General features: G+C 37.5%; 1 protein-coding gene across 1 annotated transcript in view; it reads left to right on the forward strand.

Moving 5' to 3' along the window:
- Positions 1-18,009, forward strand: part of LAMA1 (laminin subunit alpha 1) — a 107,498-nt gene extending 89,489 nt beyond the window's left edge. The window contains exons 46-63 of the mRNA XM_086741492.1: positions 232-365; positions 609-759; positions 1,303-1,427; positions 2,383-2,533; positions 3,648-3,792; positions 4,406-4,547; positions 5,736-5,850; positions 6,051-6,221; positions 6,917-7,068; positions 7,591-7,776; positions 8,151-8,313; positions 9,473-9,585; positions 10,680-10,869; positions 12,787-12,945; positions 13,964-14,114; positions 14,722-14,855; positions 15,969-16,191; positions 17,849-18,009. Coding sequence (XP_086597618.1) covers positions 232-365; positions 609-759; positions 1,303-1,427; positions 2,383-2,533; positions 3,648-3,792; positions 4,406-4,547; positions 5,736-5,850; positions 6,051-6,221; positions 6,917-7,068; positions 7,591-7,776; positions 8,151-8,313; positions 9,473-9,585; positions 10,680-10,869; positions 12,787-12,945; positions 13,964-14,114; positions 14,722-14,855; positions 15,969-16,191; positions 17,849-18,009 — 2,766 coding nt within the window. The remainder of the gene's footprint in view (positions 1-231; positions 366-608; positions 760-1,302; positions 1,428-2,382; positions 2,534-3,647; positions 3,793-4,405; positions 4,548-5,735; positions 5,851-6,050; positions 6,222-6,916; positions 7,069-7,590; positions 7,777-8,150; positions 8,314-9,472; positions 9,586-10,679; positions 10,870-12,786; positions 12,946-13,963; positions 14,115-14,721; positions 14,856-15,968; positions 16,192-17,848) is intronic.
- Positions 18,010-18,772: the final 763 nt, after the last annotated feature.

The following is an 18,772-nucleotide window of genomic DNA, read 5'->3' on the forward strand; positions in this document are numbered from 1 at the left end:
AAAGAAAATATTCACCTACTTGTATATAAACTGAGCTTTTTTTTTTTTTTCATTAAAAGGAAAAATGAGTAAAAACTAACTGGGCCTGATTTTGCTAAAAGTCAGCTCCTGTAATATGGAATGTAGGGACATGAATCTGGAAAGACTCTCTCAATGTTACATGTTAAAATGCACAAAACAGAAACTGCACGTTTGATGCCATGTATTAGAATAAGCTGTGCTGTATTTCAGACAGACTTCCTTGCGGTGGAGATGCGACGTGGTAAGGTAGCTCTTCTTTGGGATTTGGGCTCTGGATCAACAAGACTGGAATACCCTGATTTTCAAATTGACAACAACAAATGGCACAGAATACATGCAACTAGGTAATTAAAATAAGAATGGCACAAATGTTGGTTAGGAAAATTGATTTTTTTTTTTTAAATGAGATGGTTATATTGTAGAAATATCCAGCTACGTAATGAGTGAATTTGGCATAAACAAAACAAACCATCTTCCGAGCTTTCCAGTAACAAGATTTTTCTTGTCCTTAAAAAGAGAATCCAATAGCATGTGTTGATTAGGCCTGGTGATTTCTAAAACTATTTATTAGTATTTGTACTTGGCAGGTTTGGAAAAACAGGTACACTCAGCATAGAGGAAATGAACTCCAATCAGAAGCCTTCATCTAAATCTGCAACTTCTCCGGGGACAGCCAGCATACTGGACGTTAACAAATCAACCCTAATGTTTATTGGAGGACTTGGAGGGCAAATCAAGGTTAAATTCTGAGATCAGCATTCTATAAAATGCTTTTATCATGTTTGAGATATACTTTTGACTTAGAAATAGTTGCATAAATTGGTTATTTTATCTAGAAATGCCAGGTACTCCAAACATAAAGCAAAAATGCCATAAGGATGTTCTAGTATCCTGAAGTTAATTTTCGCTGGAAATTTTTGCATAAAGTATTAACCAGGGCAGGCTGTGTGTGCATGCATGATGCATAGACTTTACACAATGAATTTGTTTTTTTGTTTCCTTCTTCTGTGGCTTCTTTTAGTTTGCCGTTGTTATTCATGCCATGAGGCATGTAAGTAGGTCAAGGACATAGTTACTTTACTTTTTTACTTGCTACAAAACGAATCTATTATGATTTAAATGATAATTGTTAATAGCTATCCTAAAACATGTTGTTCTTTTATTGCGATTTATATCTAACAAAGTTAAAGTTCAAGGAAAACCACCAAGCAAAAATTCGGCTGCATAATTTTCAGAGTACTTAACATTAATTGTATTCATGAAGTATTTCTTGTCTTATAGAAATCGCCTGCTGTTAAGGTCACTCATTTTAAAGGGTGCATGGGAGAGGCATCTCTGAATGGCAGATCTATCGGTCTTTGGAACTACGTGGAAAGAGAGGGCAAGTGCAATGGCTGTTTTGGAAGGTATTTTGTCTCTCTCTCTTTTTTTTTTTTGTAACAGATTAATAGTAATTTGCATCTGTAATATATATTTCTGTGCTAGCCAAAAATAATGAACTCAGACAAATTGCAGTGTTTCGTTGATCATTGACTTACAGTTCTGAACACACTAATCTGAATGTGCCAGTGGTGTCAAATAACTTCATTTTATCTCTTAATCACTTTTTCAGAGGTGTTCTATTGCTGTGGTCTGTTTTGTGCATTGAAAGTAGGGACTGCCAGTGACCCAAAGTATTTTGGAATGTTTGTTTTCCAGTAATTTCCAGCAAGACAAGTTTATTCTTTCCTAGGATAGAAACAGTGTAAATTTAAAAAATCCATAGCAAAACTGTAGCCATAAAGCTTGTAACCGTTCTTGTAACCATTGTGAAAGGGGATTGCAGACTACTATTTTTGTCTTTAAGAAATTGAAAAGAAGTATGCTTGACCATATTTGCTTTGCAGAGTGTTTCATGTAGAAACAGCAGAGGGTGCTGCTTGACTGTATGAGATATTTTTTACAAGTATTACATTGCAGGGAAAGGATGTAACAGAACATTTTTTGTAAGTGCAATTATGCAAACCATTTTGATAAATGGATGACATGTTTTAAGTAAGAGGGTGTATGTTGTAACAATTAGTTTTTCCCTTAAGAAACCGTTGGGTTTTTTCCATACATCAGTGAAGAACATCTTTTGTCTTGTACAAATCCTTCCCCATGGCTAAATCATTTATTGTGAGATTCTATAATGAAAGTGGCCTTTGGCTGGAATCCCTCAGTTACTCATAGGTCAAGATTCAAGTCTCTTTGTGCACTTTCTTAATCATATTGCCTAGGGGCTGCACCAACTGATCTAACTTTTCTTATATTTTATAAAAAATGACTGGAAAACCACAAATATTCAGTTAACATTTTTTACTCTGTTTTCTGCTTCTGTAGCCCACAGGATGAGGACACTTCATTCCATTTTGATGGCACTGGATACTCAGTTGTGGAGAAGGCACTCCGCTCAACAGTGACTCAGATAATAATATTTTTCAGTACCTTTTCACCTAATGGGCTTCTACTGTATCTTGCTTCAAATGGCACTGTAAGAAAATGCATGAGACTCTTAAGCTGTCAAAAACATGTTTAGATCACTCAATGGTTCTTGTGTTCTTCTTTGCTATTTATGTATATTAAGTTTACTTATATTAAAACAGGTCATTATCTTTGTATAGATTATCATCTGTTATTGATATCATAAGCCAAAGAAGTAAAGACAGGAACCCTGAAGATAGCTCTTTAGAGCAAATATTCACATATACTAAGGGCAAAGTTAAGCAATGAAAAGAATTCTCCATAATCTATTTTAATTCTAGACTAAAATTAATGATTATTTAACTAAAGGCAAGAAAAAGAAACAGTAGGGACAACAAACAAGTTTTGTTCAGTTGGAGGAACCTTTGCAGAATTTGAAGTCTTTTGGAACTGAGCTTGCAGAAGGACAATATCATACTGAATAGCCATATTCAATTAAATCCATAAGATGAGAATTCAGTAAGGTGAAATAAATTAGATAAAACTCCCTGCAAAAGCAATATAACCTAGACCCATATCCAGACCTTCATTATGATGTCATGCAGTTTACTGCATACTTAGCTGGTAGTTTTCTTTTCCTGAGGGAGGATGAAGGTCTGTTTAGGTACAGGTTGTTTTAGTCACTGCATTGTTCATTTGCTTTGTTATGTACACGCTACCTGAATACTTTGCACAATGATATCTGACTTAAGTTCTACAGTGGATTCTAATACAGTATAGAAAGTATTTTTTACTGTGTGAAGAAGCTTTTTACTTCTTGTAGAAAGAACATTGTAGTGCTTGAGCATTATGCTAACAGTCAAATGAAATTACTCTCAACTTCACTTTAAAAAAAGTGACATTTGTTGTTTAAACCTTCCTTTGCTGACTAATCATTCCTGATGATGTATTTAAGTAAGAATAACAACAAAACAAAGTGACATCCTTGTGAGGTAAATGTGACTTAATTTTCCTAAAGATAAGTGTCTTGGGCCTGACAATTAGTCTAGGTATAGGAGTTACCAAACCTTTTTCACACAGTATCCAAAACCTGCCAAGGATGCATCCTTTTGGAAGATTTTATTTCCAGGAATTTAACCTGTTGTTTGTTTGTTTTTTTTTTTTTTTTTTGTTTATCCTCCCAGAGAGATTTCCTGTCCCTTGAACTTGTTGATGGCAAAGTGAGACTGACTGTTGATCTAGGTTCAGGACCTCTTGCTCTTACAACAGAAAATCGTTACAACAATGGAACATGGTATAAAATTTCATTCAGTCGGAACAAGAAACAAGGTAGGGTACAGACTGAAAAAAACCACCTGTCTGCACATTTACAAGTACAAATATCTAAGAAAGCCACAGGGAACATCACTGCAACCAAATTCAGTCACTTCCAATGCAGTTTCTTTAGCAGCCACACCTATGGATTTTTGCTTTTAGGACAGCAGTGTAAATCTTGTGCTTGGTTTGGCACATGTTACAAAGAGCAGGTAGCGCAGAAGCTGCTGAACAAAAACATGTCAACAGTCTTTAAGGATTGAAAGATCTTTTTCCAGCTCCGTATGTCAAGGATCACATTTTCTGTTCTGTGTTTTAATAGTATCTAGTACAACAGTATTTGGGGCCCAAGTTTGGGAAGTAATGCATTACAACTTGTATGTGTTAATAACTATAACATATATATTTTTTCCTGTAGACTTCCCCAGATTGGGTTTTGTCAGAGAAGAATGAATGAGTTTATCAGAATAGCTAGAAGTACAATAAATTATTCATTCTGAAAATATGAAGATTGTCCATAAATGTTTGAGTCAATGAATATATTTTCTTTTATTAGAGACAAGATTACCAAAATGGAAGAATGTGTATTTGTGTCCTTCTCCAGATATTTACTGTCTTTTCTTTGCAGGGATTTTGGCAGTCATGGATGCATACAACCTTAATTATAAAGAAACCAAGCAAGGAGAATCTCCTGGGGTTGCCTCAGACCTGAACCGCTCTGATAAGGACCCAATCTTCATTGGTGGGCTGCCAAGATCAAGAACTGTGAGGTAAAGTATCTTCTTCCTTTTCCCCCTTTGCTAAGACTCTTGTAAGTAGAGCGAAAGGCTTTAACAAACTCTGCTGTCTCCACTGGAATCAGTGAAAATCAGTGAAGTCTGAAGGCTTGTTTATGGCCGTGTATTCCACAGAACTATCTGTCCTTTGCCTTCAAACTCTAATATGATGCTTTTCACTGGTAGGTCTGACACTGCAGTTCAGATCAGAGACAAGTGACTGTTTTTTCCCTCTGTGGGTGATTTCCATGACAGCAGCCGCCACAGCACCTGCTTGCTTTTTGTATCTTACCATGGGAAGCATTCAGTACTAAATATAATAAAATATAATTTTTAAAAAGTACATAAATGCTACCTGCAATGATGCTCCTTTGAATTCTACCTATGTGAGACTTCTGTTTTCCAGGTGGCATTTATAAAAGGATAAAAGTTCTACTGCAGAAAGGAATTTTTTAAATTCAGTTTTGAAAGTTGGAACAGAGGAGAAATGATTGTGAACAGATCAACAAAAACCATTACAATTATATATTTTATAGCATGCCTCTAGTTTATACTTTTTTGTATTGCACATCCCTGCTAAACTTGTAAAGTCACATTTCTTCCAGTGGCTTCACTTTGAAAGGATGAACATGGTGGAAAAAAAATCTAATTAAACTGTCTACATGTTCTTGACAAAAAGGTAAATTCCTGGACAATATTGGTCTCTGTGCAGTTATTGCAGAGGTGCAGATTTGTTAATCTTAGCTGGCATAGCAGCCTGTAAGGGGTTATGGCAGGACAGCCTTAGATTTCTCTAACTTAAACCTGGAACCAAATTAGGTATCCTCCAAACTTAAGGAATGAAGAAGAATTGCTAGATAGTAGAGATCTACAGTTACCCTCTCACACAAGAGGAATTACATTTCAGCTGAAGATTCACAAAGTTTTGGAAAATTACTTGGCGTGGCAACACAGCACTACACACTTTTATGTTCCCATTTGGGGACAATGTTATCTGATTTAAGATCAGAATGTATATCTGCCAAGAGTAAAACCCAAATTACCCCTGTTTTCACTTACACTGGGCTGACTCCATTCTTTAAAACAGATGTCTCTTTTTCTTATTGAAGAGAACTTAATGTTTTCTCCCAGGAGATTCCAAATACTGCTCCTTGGAAAAAAAAGCCTTGTTTTGTGTTTCAGGAAAGGTCTTAATAGTAGAATGTATGTGGGATGCATCAAGAATCTGGAAATATCCCGTTCAACCTTTGACTTGCTTAGAAATTCATATGGAGTGAGAAAAGGCTGTGTATTGGAGGTAGGAGACTTTTAGGTTTTGTGATCTGATCTTCATTGTTTTTGAGCAATGAATAGTAATTTTGTGAAAGAATATAGTGAGTTGAAATGGATTTATCTTGAAAAATTCTATGATAGTCTAATCTATACTTGATTTTTTTTTTCTTACTGGGCGCAATGTAGAGACAAAGTCAGTAATTGTTTCTCTTCCTGATAAAATAGCCTATTCGTAGTGTGAACATCTTGAACAATGGATATATTGAGTTGGCACCTAAGTCCTTAAGCCCCGAATCAGAACTGATGGCAACTTTTGCTACAAAAAACAGCAGTGGCATCATCATTGCTGGACTCAGCAGGGGACTGGAAAAGCGACGACGTAGACAAGCACATTTGGCAAGTACTGAAAACAAAGACTTTTTGGTTTTGTTTTTGCTATTTTTATTTTTTAATATCAAGTCGTATTTTTATTACTATAACTTGCAAAGAATAAGAAAAAATATTCATCTTGCAAAGGCCCAAATACAGAGGCTAGGTGGGCAACAGAAGATATTCATTGTAGCAGAGGAGAGGTGAAGGATCAATTAGAAGAGACCTATTATGGTTATGAGGACCCAGAATGTTTTTGCAACAAGGAGGAAAACTGCACATGAAATGCACATAGAGTATTACTTTCTACTTCTGTTAGTCAGAAGTAGTTATTGAAGGATTTGAGGTGAACAGCTATCTCATATCAGGTGGAATGTTTTGGAGCTCCTGGAGTCCAAGGACAAAGTCTTAATAGGAATGCCTGTCCCTTCTTATTTCCTTCCTCTAAGGGAAGGAGCAGTGTGGTAGTGGTATAAAAAAACTCTTGCATTTTAACCTGAATTTTTATAATGACCAGTGAAATTTCCAGCTTTCATGTTTTGTGTTAGAAGGCTCTGCACTCTGAGAGGTACCAATACATGCCTACTAGTCTTTGAATTTCATTAAATAGTTTGTTTACAACAAAGTTGGAGTTAAATTTTTCCAAAGTATGTTCTATTTTAACACTGAGTCACAGGAAATTGAGTTATAGTTAAAAATTAATCTTCTGATTAAATCCACAGCCCTTCTTTTCCATCATGCTGATTAATGGTCATCTTGCAGTGCATGTTAATACTGGAGACAGAGCAAGTACTAGAAAAGTAATTCTTCAGTCTCCTAATGGAACATACAGTGATGGACAAGAACACTCTGTCATCCTGATCCGGAATAAGAGGTACATGTGACTGCAAACAGTACTACCTGTTTACTTGTTTTATGCTGTTGTTAGTTCACTGAGCCCTCTGAGGAACTGCCCTTGCATTAGCTCATTAGGTAGAATAATCAGGGCTGTGTTTTTCTGATGTTAATGGAGGTATTCTGATTTACATGGTAATTGTATACAGCATACAGCCACTGATGAAGCTGTAGTTAAAAGCTCTCAAAATCTCTAGACAGCTTGGGTCACTTGAATAAAGTATCCTAAATAGTATTAGAAAAAAATACAGCTATCAAGATAATTTGGAAAGATACCTATCAAAATAATTTAGAAAGAATTTGACAAAACTCTAAATGTTAAAAAGTACCTTAAGAAGAAGATCTTCTAGTTCTAAGGCACTGAAAGGATTATCAAAGTGACGGAATTGTTATTTCTTAGAACAGGACGTTTTTGAGGCTGAAAGGAATGCTTGATGCTTTTCATTTGAAAATGAATATCTAAGGCCCTTGTTGAATGTTTTCCCTACTTTATCTTTTTCAGGATCATAACTGTACAAGTGGATGAAAGTAACCCTGCAGAATTGAGGCTTGGTTCATCAGCAGAAATGAGCTCTATGAATATTTCCAACTTCTATGCTGGTGGCATTCCAGCAGGAGAGGGCATTTTAGGGCTAAAAATGGCTGGTTCCTTTCGTGGCTGTATCAGCAATCTTATTTTTAACAGGGAGTAAGTCAGAGGGGTGACTGCCTTGTTTTGGAAAACATGATACTGATTATCTGGGTATTATAACAGACTGTGTTATCAGCTACATTTCCAAATACCATCAAAAATATCTTCAATGTGTATAGAGATGCTGCACAAAATGCAACTTTCTCTACTATAGTTTCATCTGCATTTGTAGACAGAATGGTTTTCCAAGAATACTGTCTGTTAATATTGTTCTGTGAACAGATTATTTGCCACTTCTCAGTCTTTTTGGCCCACCATGCTGCTACTTTCCCTTTCTCCAGTTGCTAGTGAAATCCTGTCCTTGTGCTCGGGAAATTCAGAGATTTGGGATTTCACCTCTTAAAACTTTTTTTTTTTTTTTTTAAATACAGGCTTTTGTATTTCACTACTTCCATGAAGTATGAACATGTGGATATGGACAGCTGCTTTTTGTCAGAGAAGCCTAAACCAGCCATACAGCCAGAAGACATTGAGATTCAGACTGAACTTCAGGCTTTAGCAGTTCCCCTGAGGCCTCTAACAGATACAAAAAAAGTATGTATTAAGCAAAGCTCTATTGCCTCTTCTAGGAAAGTGTTGAACAGCAAGATGCATTTTAGCTTTGTGGAGAATTTTCAGAGTTTAGAGAGCTTGTATATGGACAAGTGTATATTTGGACTGTGTATATTTGCTTCTTCTGTGATATGGAATGGTTCAATGAATGTGGATCTGAAATTATTATTCCTTACAGAAAAACTGTGATGTAAAGCTTTGTAGCAGCCTGTTGGCCTTTTGGAAAGGAAATGTAGTTAGGTTTGTCGTTGTTCAGGTAGCAACACTAAAAAAAAAGAAAAGAAAAAATGAAGTTTTAATCTCCCAGCAAAAGGAATTGACAGTAACTATTATCTTTAGTGTGTTCCTGACAAAGTGGCTCTGTGCTGAGGTTTGCATTAGCTGGGCAATTCAGCATTCACATTTTCCTGGTCACACACGTGCAGTCTCTGCTCTGTGTCAAAGACAAGGCACAAACTATCCCAGAGACACACAGTGTCTCAATGCAGCTTGTTGGCACCTGTTTCCTCTCACACAGCCCCTGTTCCCAAGAGAGAAGGCAGCATTACTTCTCTCCTTCTGCAGCTGCACATCTTTATAATGAAGTATTTCCAAAGCATCCTGAAATCATTTTTCTGTGGCAACAGAAAGCATGATTTTATACATTTCTTACAACTGTGGCTATAAAAAGAAATAAGCTGTCCTTCTTAGAGCTGAAGTATAGCTTTGGCTCATACTCTGTTACTCGGCTCTCCATCACTCAAATCATAACAAAAATGTGCCTCCTAACTAAATAGGAAAATACTTCTACCAAGTCCGTAAGATTTTCACACTGAAATTGTACCGTCTTCCATTTGTTATCAAAAGGGTTATCAGTTAAGACAAATGGCAAATGAATACTTCTCAATCTACAAACATTTCTCAGTAGAAAAGACCAATGCTGTCCGTAAGACATAGCTTAATCATTAGAACTAGTTCTTCTTGAGCCTAAAGATACCACAGAATGATTGGGAGTTTAGCTAATTGATGTCGCTGTACACTTTGTGGTTATCCTGTGGTTCAGTTTTGCTCCTTACAAGGTTCTGCATAGGCACATTGCCATTCAGCACTTGCTGATCAGCACCTGATACTGTTCTTCTTAATGAAGCCCTTTCATTAACAGGTAGTTTGTGCAAAAGATGCGCTACCTGGTTATGTTCAAGATGCCCATCAGTTTGGACTTGCCAGAGGCAGCCACTTGACACTGCTCTTCAATCAGTCTACTGTCAGGAAGAAGTGAGTATATCCTGAATCACACATGCACGCAGTGTTATCTTGTATTGAGCTACAAGAAGCACAGTGATGGTTTTCATGAGTGAGCACTGCATCACCAGCTTTGAACATGGCCCTCGCTTCAGGTTTCTGTGGGTTCCTCATGCAAGAAGGTATCATGACCGCTGCAATGTAATTAATGTGTTTTTCCTAGGTTTGTGGTCATAAGTTTAACTCATGGTCAGAGTTCTGCATTTTTTTTCCTCTCAGACTTAAGAGCTCGACTGTACCTTCTGTAAATATTTTGGTGTCTGTTTTCCACATATAGAGCTCAGCTAGTCCCTGCTCCTTTGACTGATGCAGATAACATCTTGCCCCCTCTGGATTTTCTGCAATTGCACCTTCCATGTCTGCTTCACTCCCCAGGTCACTGAAGGTGCTAAGACTACTGAGAAGGATCATTCTGATGAGACTTAACATGCGATGGCCTCTCTGCCACTCTTATTTGTTTGAGAGGCTCCCAAAAAGGCCCTCAAAACACAGCTTGCAAGCCCCTTGTGAATGCTTCTTTCAACTCAGGAAGCCTCTGCAGGCATGGAGAAAAGAGCCTTTCTTGCTTTTAGCCCTTCTGTTGAACTATTGAACATGAGGACATTGCAGAGGATTGATGCCATGTAGTCTGAACATAGCGTCTCCAAAATAAATGGCTCAATCAGCTCCTCTACCTTTTATAAGCCTCCCTCTGTTCTCAGTCTGCCCATTATATCCCAGCAAGCCTGGCTGATAGTAATGGATGCCATCACATTATCCTGGAATGTATTCCTTTCTTGGGGCAATAGGGAAGCCTGCAGTTCCTACGCCTGTCCCTCTTCAAGCCCAGCTCACTCTGTAACAAGCACTTTTTCTGTCTCTGACAGATGCGGCACTGGTTTCTATTGTGAAGTACATTATAGGTCATGCTTTCTTAGAATCAATGCAAATTCTACTTTTCTGGCCTTTGTAATAATAAGTTTCCGTTCATAGTAATAAATTGGTTGAGGCTATTTTCTGCCTCCAGAAAAGCTTTTTATCGATGCAGAAGAAATATCTTTCAGTAACACTGAATTTTTATTGTCTAGACTTTCTGTCCAGCTGAATCTCAGAACCTTTGCCTCCAGTGGCCTGATTTACTACATGGCTCACCAGAACCAGGTTGATTATGCAGCCCTACAGCTTCATAGGGGACAGCTCTATTTCTCATTTGATCTAGGCAAAGGAAAAGCAGTAGCTTTTCACCCTGCTGTTATCAGTGATGGAAAATGGCATACGGTAGGTAGTCACCAATCTTGTACTCCATTTTCTCTTCCCTGTAGTTATTGGGGTGTTTTTCCCCTGCCTTTCCTGTATGCTTCTGTGTTGCAAAGGCAAACAGATTTTAACCAAATCATGAAACCATTCAGATAACTGTGTTTGAGTATGATTATTTCCTTTTTAAATTCTCATTCATTATTTATCGATTCTAACATCCAACTACTGTCAAGTATCTCAGATTATTTAGAAATAAAATAGTTCACAAACTATGTGATAATGGTCATCTTCACCAGGGAAGAACCCAACAGAGACATCTAGAAACTCTGACTTTTTCCACAGAGAGCTTTCCATGCACCGTGTCACCAAAGACCTGAAACTGAGTGTGACAGGGTGAAAGAGATTTGTGGGTGCACAATTTCTCTCTTCTCCCACTTATCACTTATGAGCATGTCATAGCGGCAAGTGCTAACAGGGAAGCACTCTCTTTCCTTTCCTTGGTTAGTGCAACGTGAGAAAGGTAGACATTTGGAATGAATGGAGGCTGGATGGGGAGGACTTGGCATAAGGAGAGTTTGAAGATAAATTATGGCTACAGCTTTCAGGCGTCACCTAGCCTTCAGGGCCTTCTGTACAAAAACCTGGTGTCAGCTTCTATTGGCCCAGTTCCTCTGAGCAACCCAGCCGCTGCTGTCTCTGGCTTTCTTTCTGAGAAATGAGTGTGATGTCTGCTTGAGTTTTAAAAGCAACTCTGACCACATTACTTTTCCTTAAGGCAGGTGAGGATGACAATATTAATCCTGCTAAGCTTCCCTACCCTTGTCCATATGTGAAGCTTTAACTCCAGGAAGTGGCTTCTGAGGGAAAAGGAATTGATGACACAAAGCTGCCACCTCTCCTAGGCGCCTTAGGAATCAGCAGAGTGTTATTTTTGCTTTTCATATATAATCAACAGAAGAAAAAATAGCAAAAACGTACATCAAGAAAGCAAATGTGAACTTCTATCAGAGAGAGATATTACAATTAAGCTCTGCTGCCTTCCCTGAAAGGAAGAACACTCCAGGATTTACCTCTGCATGTTGAACATTAAATATACTCACATAAAACTCGTACTCACACTATCCACTTTTTAAGAGATGAAGATTCCATATGGGAGCTGACCTACCTTTACTACCCAGGACATAAAAACATGAGCCTGAACGTTTTTTTCAGAGATTAAGTCTGAATCACACCACTTCACAGCTGAGGGTGATTATTGCAGTAGCTCTACAATCAATTTAAGCTAATATGCATTGCCGCCAAAAGAAGCACTTTTTCTTTCCATTTTCTGCCATCCACTCATATCACCCTACTGTACCACTTTATCCCCTTACCAACCCAAATGTTCCTGAAATTTCATGTTAAACCTGATCAGGATTCTGAGTGGGGCTAAAAGGGAAGAATAAATGGCTAGCTGACTTCAAATAAAGTCCATCATCTGCATGTAAGTAATTGCTTTAGTGCAAGGAAGGCATAGGGGCGTGAATGAACAAGACGGACAGAACTGGAAAGCATTTTAGTCATAGCAAATTCAGCACTGCCCATCATCAAATTACAGTGTAGGAGTGTGCACTTCAGAGAGCTAAGATGCCTCAGCTGGTGGGCAGCACAATAATTGCAGAAGACCAGCGCAGTACTCCCCTCTTCAAAACTCAGTGATGTATTCATATCCTAAGGCAGTAGACTAGTGGTTTTACATGATGGTTGTTAAGACACTGAAAAACTTATGCAGGATAACATTCAATCATTGTGAGCCCTTGGGGAGGCAAGGAAGCAGTTTAGCTGCTGAGTTGCATTCTGAAATGGCAAAAAAAAAATATTCTTACTTCTCTGGCAAATGATGGCTAGGTAACTGATTCAGCTTATTGATTTATGTTTGCATGTTCTTATTTTTTCCAGATAAAGACGGAATACATTAAAAGGAAAGGTCTAATCATTGTGGACAGACAGGAAATGGTAGCAGTCAGTGCTCTGGGAGATGGTAGCACTTTGGATGTGGAGGGAAAGCTCTACGTGGGAGGACTCCCCTTAGACTACGTGCCTAAGAATCTTGGGAATGTAAGAAGTTTTGGAGTTGTGGGGTGTCTCTGATATTTTGCAATAATAGAATGAGTATACTGCATCAGACTCATCTAATTCGGTATCCTGACTCTGACAGGGGCAAAAAAAGGAGTACTTAGGGAAAGAAACTACAAAGAAAACAATGACCCTTTAACAGATAAATCTTTCCAACTTTCTATGTCTTAGCCACTCTAGCTAGAGCTTGTATCCTCGTGTTTTAGTAATAGCCCTTAATTGAATTTTTACTTCTATCAATCTCTATTAAAAATGGATAAAGAATATAAATCTCTGTGTTTCATAGTATAAGATAAAAATATGACCTAGAATCTCAGACATTTTAGTACCTAGGTCCTATTGCATTTGAATAGGAATTAGGTGCCTTAAATATCTCTGAAAGGCTGGGTTTAGCTATCTGAGATTAAAACATACTTTTTACATGTGCTTTTAGGCTGTAGGTTTTTGTCACCTTCCTTCCTGTGCAGCCCATTATCTCATGGAGGAATCTGGTGATGATAACAAGGTTTCTCAGTTCCTGGGCTTACTTTCTTCACCTGTGCTTTTTAATTGAATAATAAGGTGAATCTACAATTGCTGAAAATAGTAATAGTGAGAAATTCTAATGAACCTTTTTGCTGAATAGAACTCTGGTGTTCTGTACTTCCAGAATATCGTACAAAATCTTGGTTTACTTGTTAATTTGCTGAAGCATGTTTGGAATGTCTTTAACTATTGGGCATATCACTGCTCCCATTCAAGCAAACGCAATTCTTTCTGTATGTCTTAGAGAGTGTAAACTGTGTTTCTAAACAATATTTATTTTGACTCTAAGACATTATGTATGTTTGTAACCTTATATAAGTATGTGTAATAATAGAAATGTAATTACGTAAATATTTTAGATCCTACTGTGTTTTGTTCAGAGAATCTTTTATTTACAGTAACATAAGGTGAATCAGTAAGAGAGCATTGCAGCAGTTTGTATTACACATGAACTTTCGTGTTTCAATATACTTAGGTGACTCACAGTATTCCTGCCTGCATTGGTGGCATGACGATTAATAGTAAACAACTGGACGAGAGCCCTGTTTCCATCTTTGCTGTGAATAAATGCTATGTAACAGTGGAGGACGGTACTTTCTTTGATGGGAGTGGCTTTGCTGCTCTTGGTAAGTGTCATTAAATGAAAGCAGTACCTTACTGAATTAATGTTAATGAAAATGTACTGGTTTTAGGTCTTGCTGGAACCGTATGTAATTAATGGACTCGCACAAAGAGTGCATGCCTTGCATGTGTAATTCTAACTGAGTCCCTTTACTCCATCTGTCCAAAAGTGTTCATTTCTGCAAACGGCTATCTTCCACAAATGAAAGAGCTAATGATTCTAGCACTGGGAAAGAAATGAACTACCTCTTTATTCAGCTAAGAATATCCATATTCATGATGTTAAGGTCTGTTAAAGGGTATGGAGACAAAAGACGTAGGGGAATTGTGAAGTAATGTGAAGGACTACATTTGTGCTCTTTACTGTTTCTTACAAATGAGATGGAATGTATTAAATGTAAATTCCCAAATAAGTTTTCTTTCATTAATTTATCTTTTCCAGCATAAAATGTGAATTATAACTTTGGAAAACTTACTTTCTAGAGGTTCTGCAAGGTTGTATCCCAGCAGAGTAATTAACAAGCTTTTTAGGCCTTTTAATGATAATATATGTATTCTACTTTGTACTGTGGGTTACAAGTCTTCTGTTAGAAGCTTTTAACTTCTTTTCAGTCAGAGAAGGTTACAAAGTCCGGTCTGATGTGAACATCACATTGGAGTTTCGTACGACAGCGGTGCATGGCATTCTCCTCGGGGTCAGCAGTGCTAAGGTTGATGCCATTGGACTGGAGATTGTAAATGGCAAGGTAGGCTGTCCTCTGCTGGCACGCTCATTTCACAAGGCTTGGTTAAAACTGGGAGGCTAGAACTGTTAAGTAGCACTAAATAGACACCAGTGAAACATGATGGAGGCAAAATGTCTGAACCAAATCCCCACAGAACTAGTGTGGGACAGACTTTCAGTCTCAAGGTTTCTTATCATCATCATATGATAAAATATGAGATTAGCAGAAGTCACTGGAACTTTTTGCCTTTTTACTTAGTGTAATTTATGTTTGTCTGCAGCCACTGTCATCTCCTAGACTACATACCTTGTTTGTTAGACCAAATACATACCTTTCTTGTAGCTTAATACTTTTTCTCCCATAGAGCTACACTTGTCCTTGATAAACATATTATTGCATGTACAAAGCACCTTGTTTTGTAATATTTTCTTCAATATTCATGAGCAATTAACTCTCACTCTACTACTACTGGCCATTATGCTCCATAAACCTTTTAACAATCAATACATGGTTCTCCACTCATCTCCTGCATAAAAAATGTATACTTGATTGCTCTTAAGTATTTCCTTTTCTCAGAAATAGCTCATTTTTTATTCAAAACTTCCTAGCTAGGGACAGTGTTAAATATCACTGTTCCTGTGGGGCATACTTTCTCAGTTAATGTTTACATATTACTCCTCACCACAGAGTTGGAGAAATGTCTACTGCTTTGAAAAATAAATACATTAAATAGATCAATACATGTATTGGCAATGACAAGTGCTTTCAGTCCATTCTCTTTCTCTTCAGTTAGATACAGTGGTTCTTCTTTCAGTTTTGAAGTTTCAGCTTCTGTGAGACAAGACTTGATTTGTTTTAGGTCTTTTCCAATCTTGATAATAATTCTGTAATAATTCTGTAATTCTATTTGTAAGAAACATTGAAATCCCAAGTGAAGTATGCCAAGCTAACCCAACGGGCCGTTGCATGGATAGATCTAAATCTTTTAGATTTTAAAGATACTTAGCTTTGCATAATTACCAAACATTTATTAAAACGGAAATCTCTGCACCAGTGTGATTGTGCTTTTATCTAGGCAAATTAGTTCATGTATTCTTACTTTATATCTTTATTGGCATCTGGCTGTTTATACAGGTTTTATTCCATGTCAACAATGGAGCTGGCAGAATAACAGCTACATATGAACCAAGAGGCACAAATAGTTTGTGTGATGGAAAATGGCACAAGCTTCAAGCAAATAAAAGCAAACATCGCCTCTCACTGATAATTGATGGGAACTTGGTTCAAACTGATAATCCCTACATCCAGTCAACATCTGCAGATACGAACAATCCCATTTATGTTGGAGGCTATCCTGGTAGGTACAATAATATTTCTCTTCCCTTCTCTCCATCCTACTCTCATTCTCTTTCATAAGAATGACTTTTAACACATGCGCTCTCTTCCTCCCTCCCTCCCTCTCTATCTGATTCGTGAAGTTCATGATTGAGTTATAAATCACAGTTACCATTTTCAACATTGTCGCTGAGATGACAACGTATTAATATTTGTGTATAGTGTCTTTGTGGAGGACTGCATTTAGCTGTTGAGTGTGTTGGCAAGATCAACTGAACTCATATCACTTTCCTACACAAACGTGCTCCTTAGTTTCTGAGAAGGATTTCCTCCACATGGTTTGTCTTTCACAGTCTCTCTCAGACTTCACAACATCCCTGCCTGTGTATGTTGAGGTATGGTTCTCTTGCAAATTCATATTAAGGCTTTCCTTCACGTTAATCTAAGTAAGGTTTCTATCGTGCTCTTTCTTTGCTTTATTTTTAATAATGTTTTTTGTCAGGGGCTGTGCAGGCAGAAGTCAAGCTGCTGCAAATTAACATGTATTTCCCATGTTCTGTGCAAGTTCCCTTCTGAAGTCTGTCAATCGTATTACGATGGTAATATAAAAAGATAGTTACACAAAAAAATATATAATTGAATTACTTTTCAATTGAGTTGTGCAACTCATTAGTTGATAATTTGAGCCAAGACAATGTATTCATTAAGAGGATTGAATTTCGAACATCATGAGTTTGGCCTTTTTGCAGGCATGCCTTTTAATGAGCACATCAGTACTGAGAGTGAGTAGGCTTCGTATGGTTTTGAATATCTTACACTTTTAAACGTAGCATAAATCACCCATATACATTTGTCTCTGAAGCAGCTGTTACAGTTTATCAGTTCTGATATTTCGTTTTGTGTGAAAACACAAAGTGATGACGTCTGAAGGGCAAACTCAGCTTTTAAATATTTGGAAAGCTTTAGGGATTATAGTTTGAAATGTTACAGAGCCTTCTGTTGGAAAGGTTTTGGTGCTTTGTGAAGAATGAATTACTGCTAGTGAACCAGATTTTGATTAATATTTGGTCTTCAAATACCAAAGCAGCCTTATCAGCTTCTTGTAAACCTTTTTTTTTAAAAAAAAAAAAAAATAGGGTAATATGATACTAATTGTTCTTCTAGTGCTCCATCTGTAAAGATTAGGGTTCGTAGAGAAGAGAGAAATTCCTCAGTTCAGTTGAATACTGCAGAAGTGGAACGAATTGTTTCACAGGTTGTATGGAGAAAAAAGAGTTGGACTTTCTACCAACCTCATGTTTTGATTTGCCAATGACTGTGTGCAACTCAACTATTGCTTCATATTCTGCCAGTTTCAATTTCACCTTGGAAGACAACTATGTAGAGTGGCTTTCTCCTCTCTTTTCCTCTCTCTTATCTTCCGTTGTTCCTTGGGACAAATTAGTTCTGCAAACTCTGCGCAAGTTTTCCCAGTGCATGGTATACACTTAAAGGCAGCAGTGACTGTCTGTTGTGGGATGTCCCAGCTCATCTAAACACAAGTGTAACTTGGTACTCTTCAGGTGTCGGTTTTATGTCTTGGTTGGGAGGGAGGGGAAGAAGTTGAATAATAACCTGGGCCTTTCTATTGTTTCAGTTCACTGGAAATAGGTTCTACATATTTCACATTTGTTTTTCAGCTGATGTGAAGCAAAAGTGCCTCACAAGCAAGAGCTCATTCCGTGGCTGTTTGAGGAACCTCGTGTTGACCAGGGGCCAACAGGCAGAATCGTTTGACTTCAGCAGAGCTTTTGACCTGCGTGGAGTCTTTCCTCATTCCTGCCCTGGGGCTGAGCACTGAACTGCAGCAAAGCCTGCCTGGACTGAGAGAGGGGTTTTTTTGTTACTCTATTATTTTTCCTTCTCATTTTGTAATGAAAAGAAGAATTGGTGAGAGCCTGCACCTCTTTGATTTTCTGGTTATTTTCCAACTCAGGTTATTTGATTTTTTTTTTTTTAGTCAGAAGCTCTATGTCTGCATTTTAACTAAGCAGTTTTAAACAACAAATACCTCTACTACAACATTAATGGCATTAATTGGGTATTTTTCTTTTGGGAATTTTTATTAATCAGTGTTTACAGTATGTTGTCTTTTGATTACTTGACAGTATTTCATTTTATTGTATGTTGGTCGTTTTATAAGAAGGTAATAATTTCAGACCACATGAAAAAACTACAATAAACTGTGCATTATTTCATGAAGTTCAGTTGTCCATACATTTCAGTTAGAAGAAAAAAAGCCATAAAGCTAAGTGAAAAGTACAAGTGGATGGAGTCCAGCAGAGGGAGCAGGAGACTAAAGCTCTCAGATTTGGAGTATCATGAATAGAGTTTTCTTATTTATATGTTATATGGTAGCTCCGATCCCTTTTTCTTCTGCCTTACTATCCAGTGCTTCCAACCCTCATTCTAGCCACATTGTCTAGGAGGATTACGTTCCTCTTTACACTTTCATGTAATCAGCTGCAGGACAAGCAGCAACTCAACAGCACAGAGACACATGTGAAATGTTGTGTTGGTGAAAAAAACGTTTGGGTCTGACTCAGGAACAACTATGTATTTTG

This window comes from Chlamydotis macqueenii, chromosome 2 (assembly GCF_036417535.1).
Source record: "Chlamydotis macqueenii isolate bChlMac1 chromosome 2, bChlMac1.mat, whole genome shotgun sequence".
In the NCBI taxonomy this organism is placed as follows: Eukaryota; Metazoa; Chordata; class Aves; order Otidiformes; family Otididae; genus Chlamydotis; species Chlamydotis macqueenii.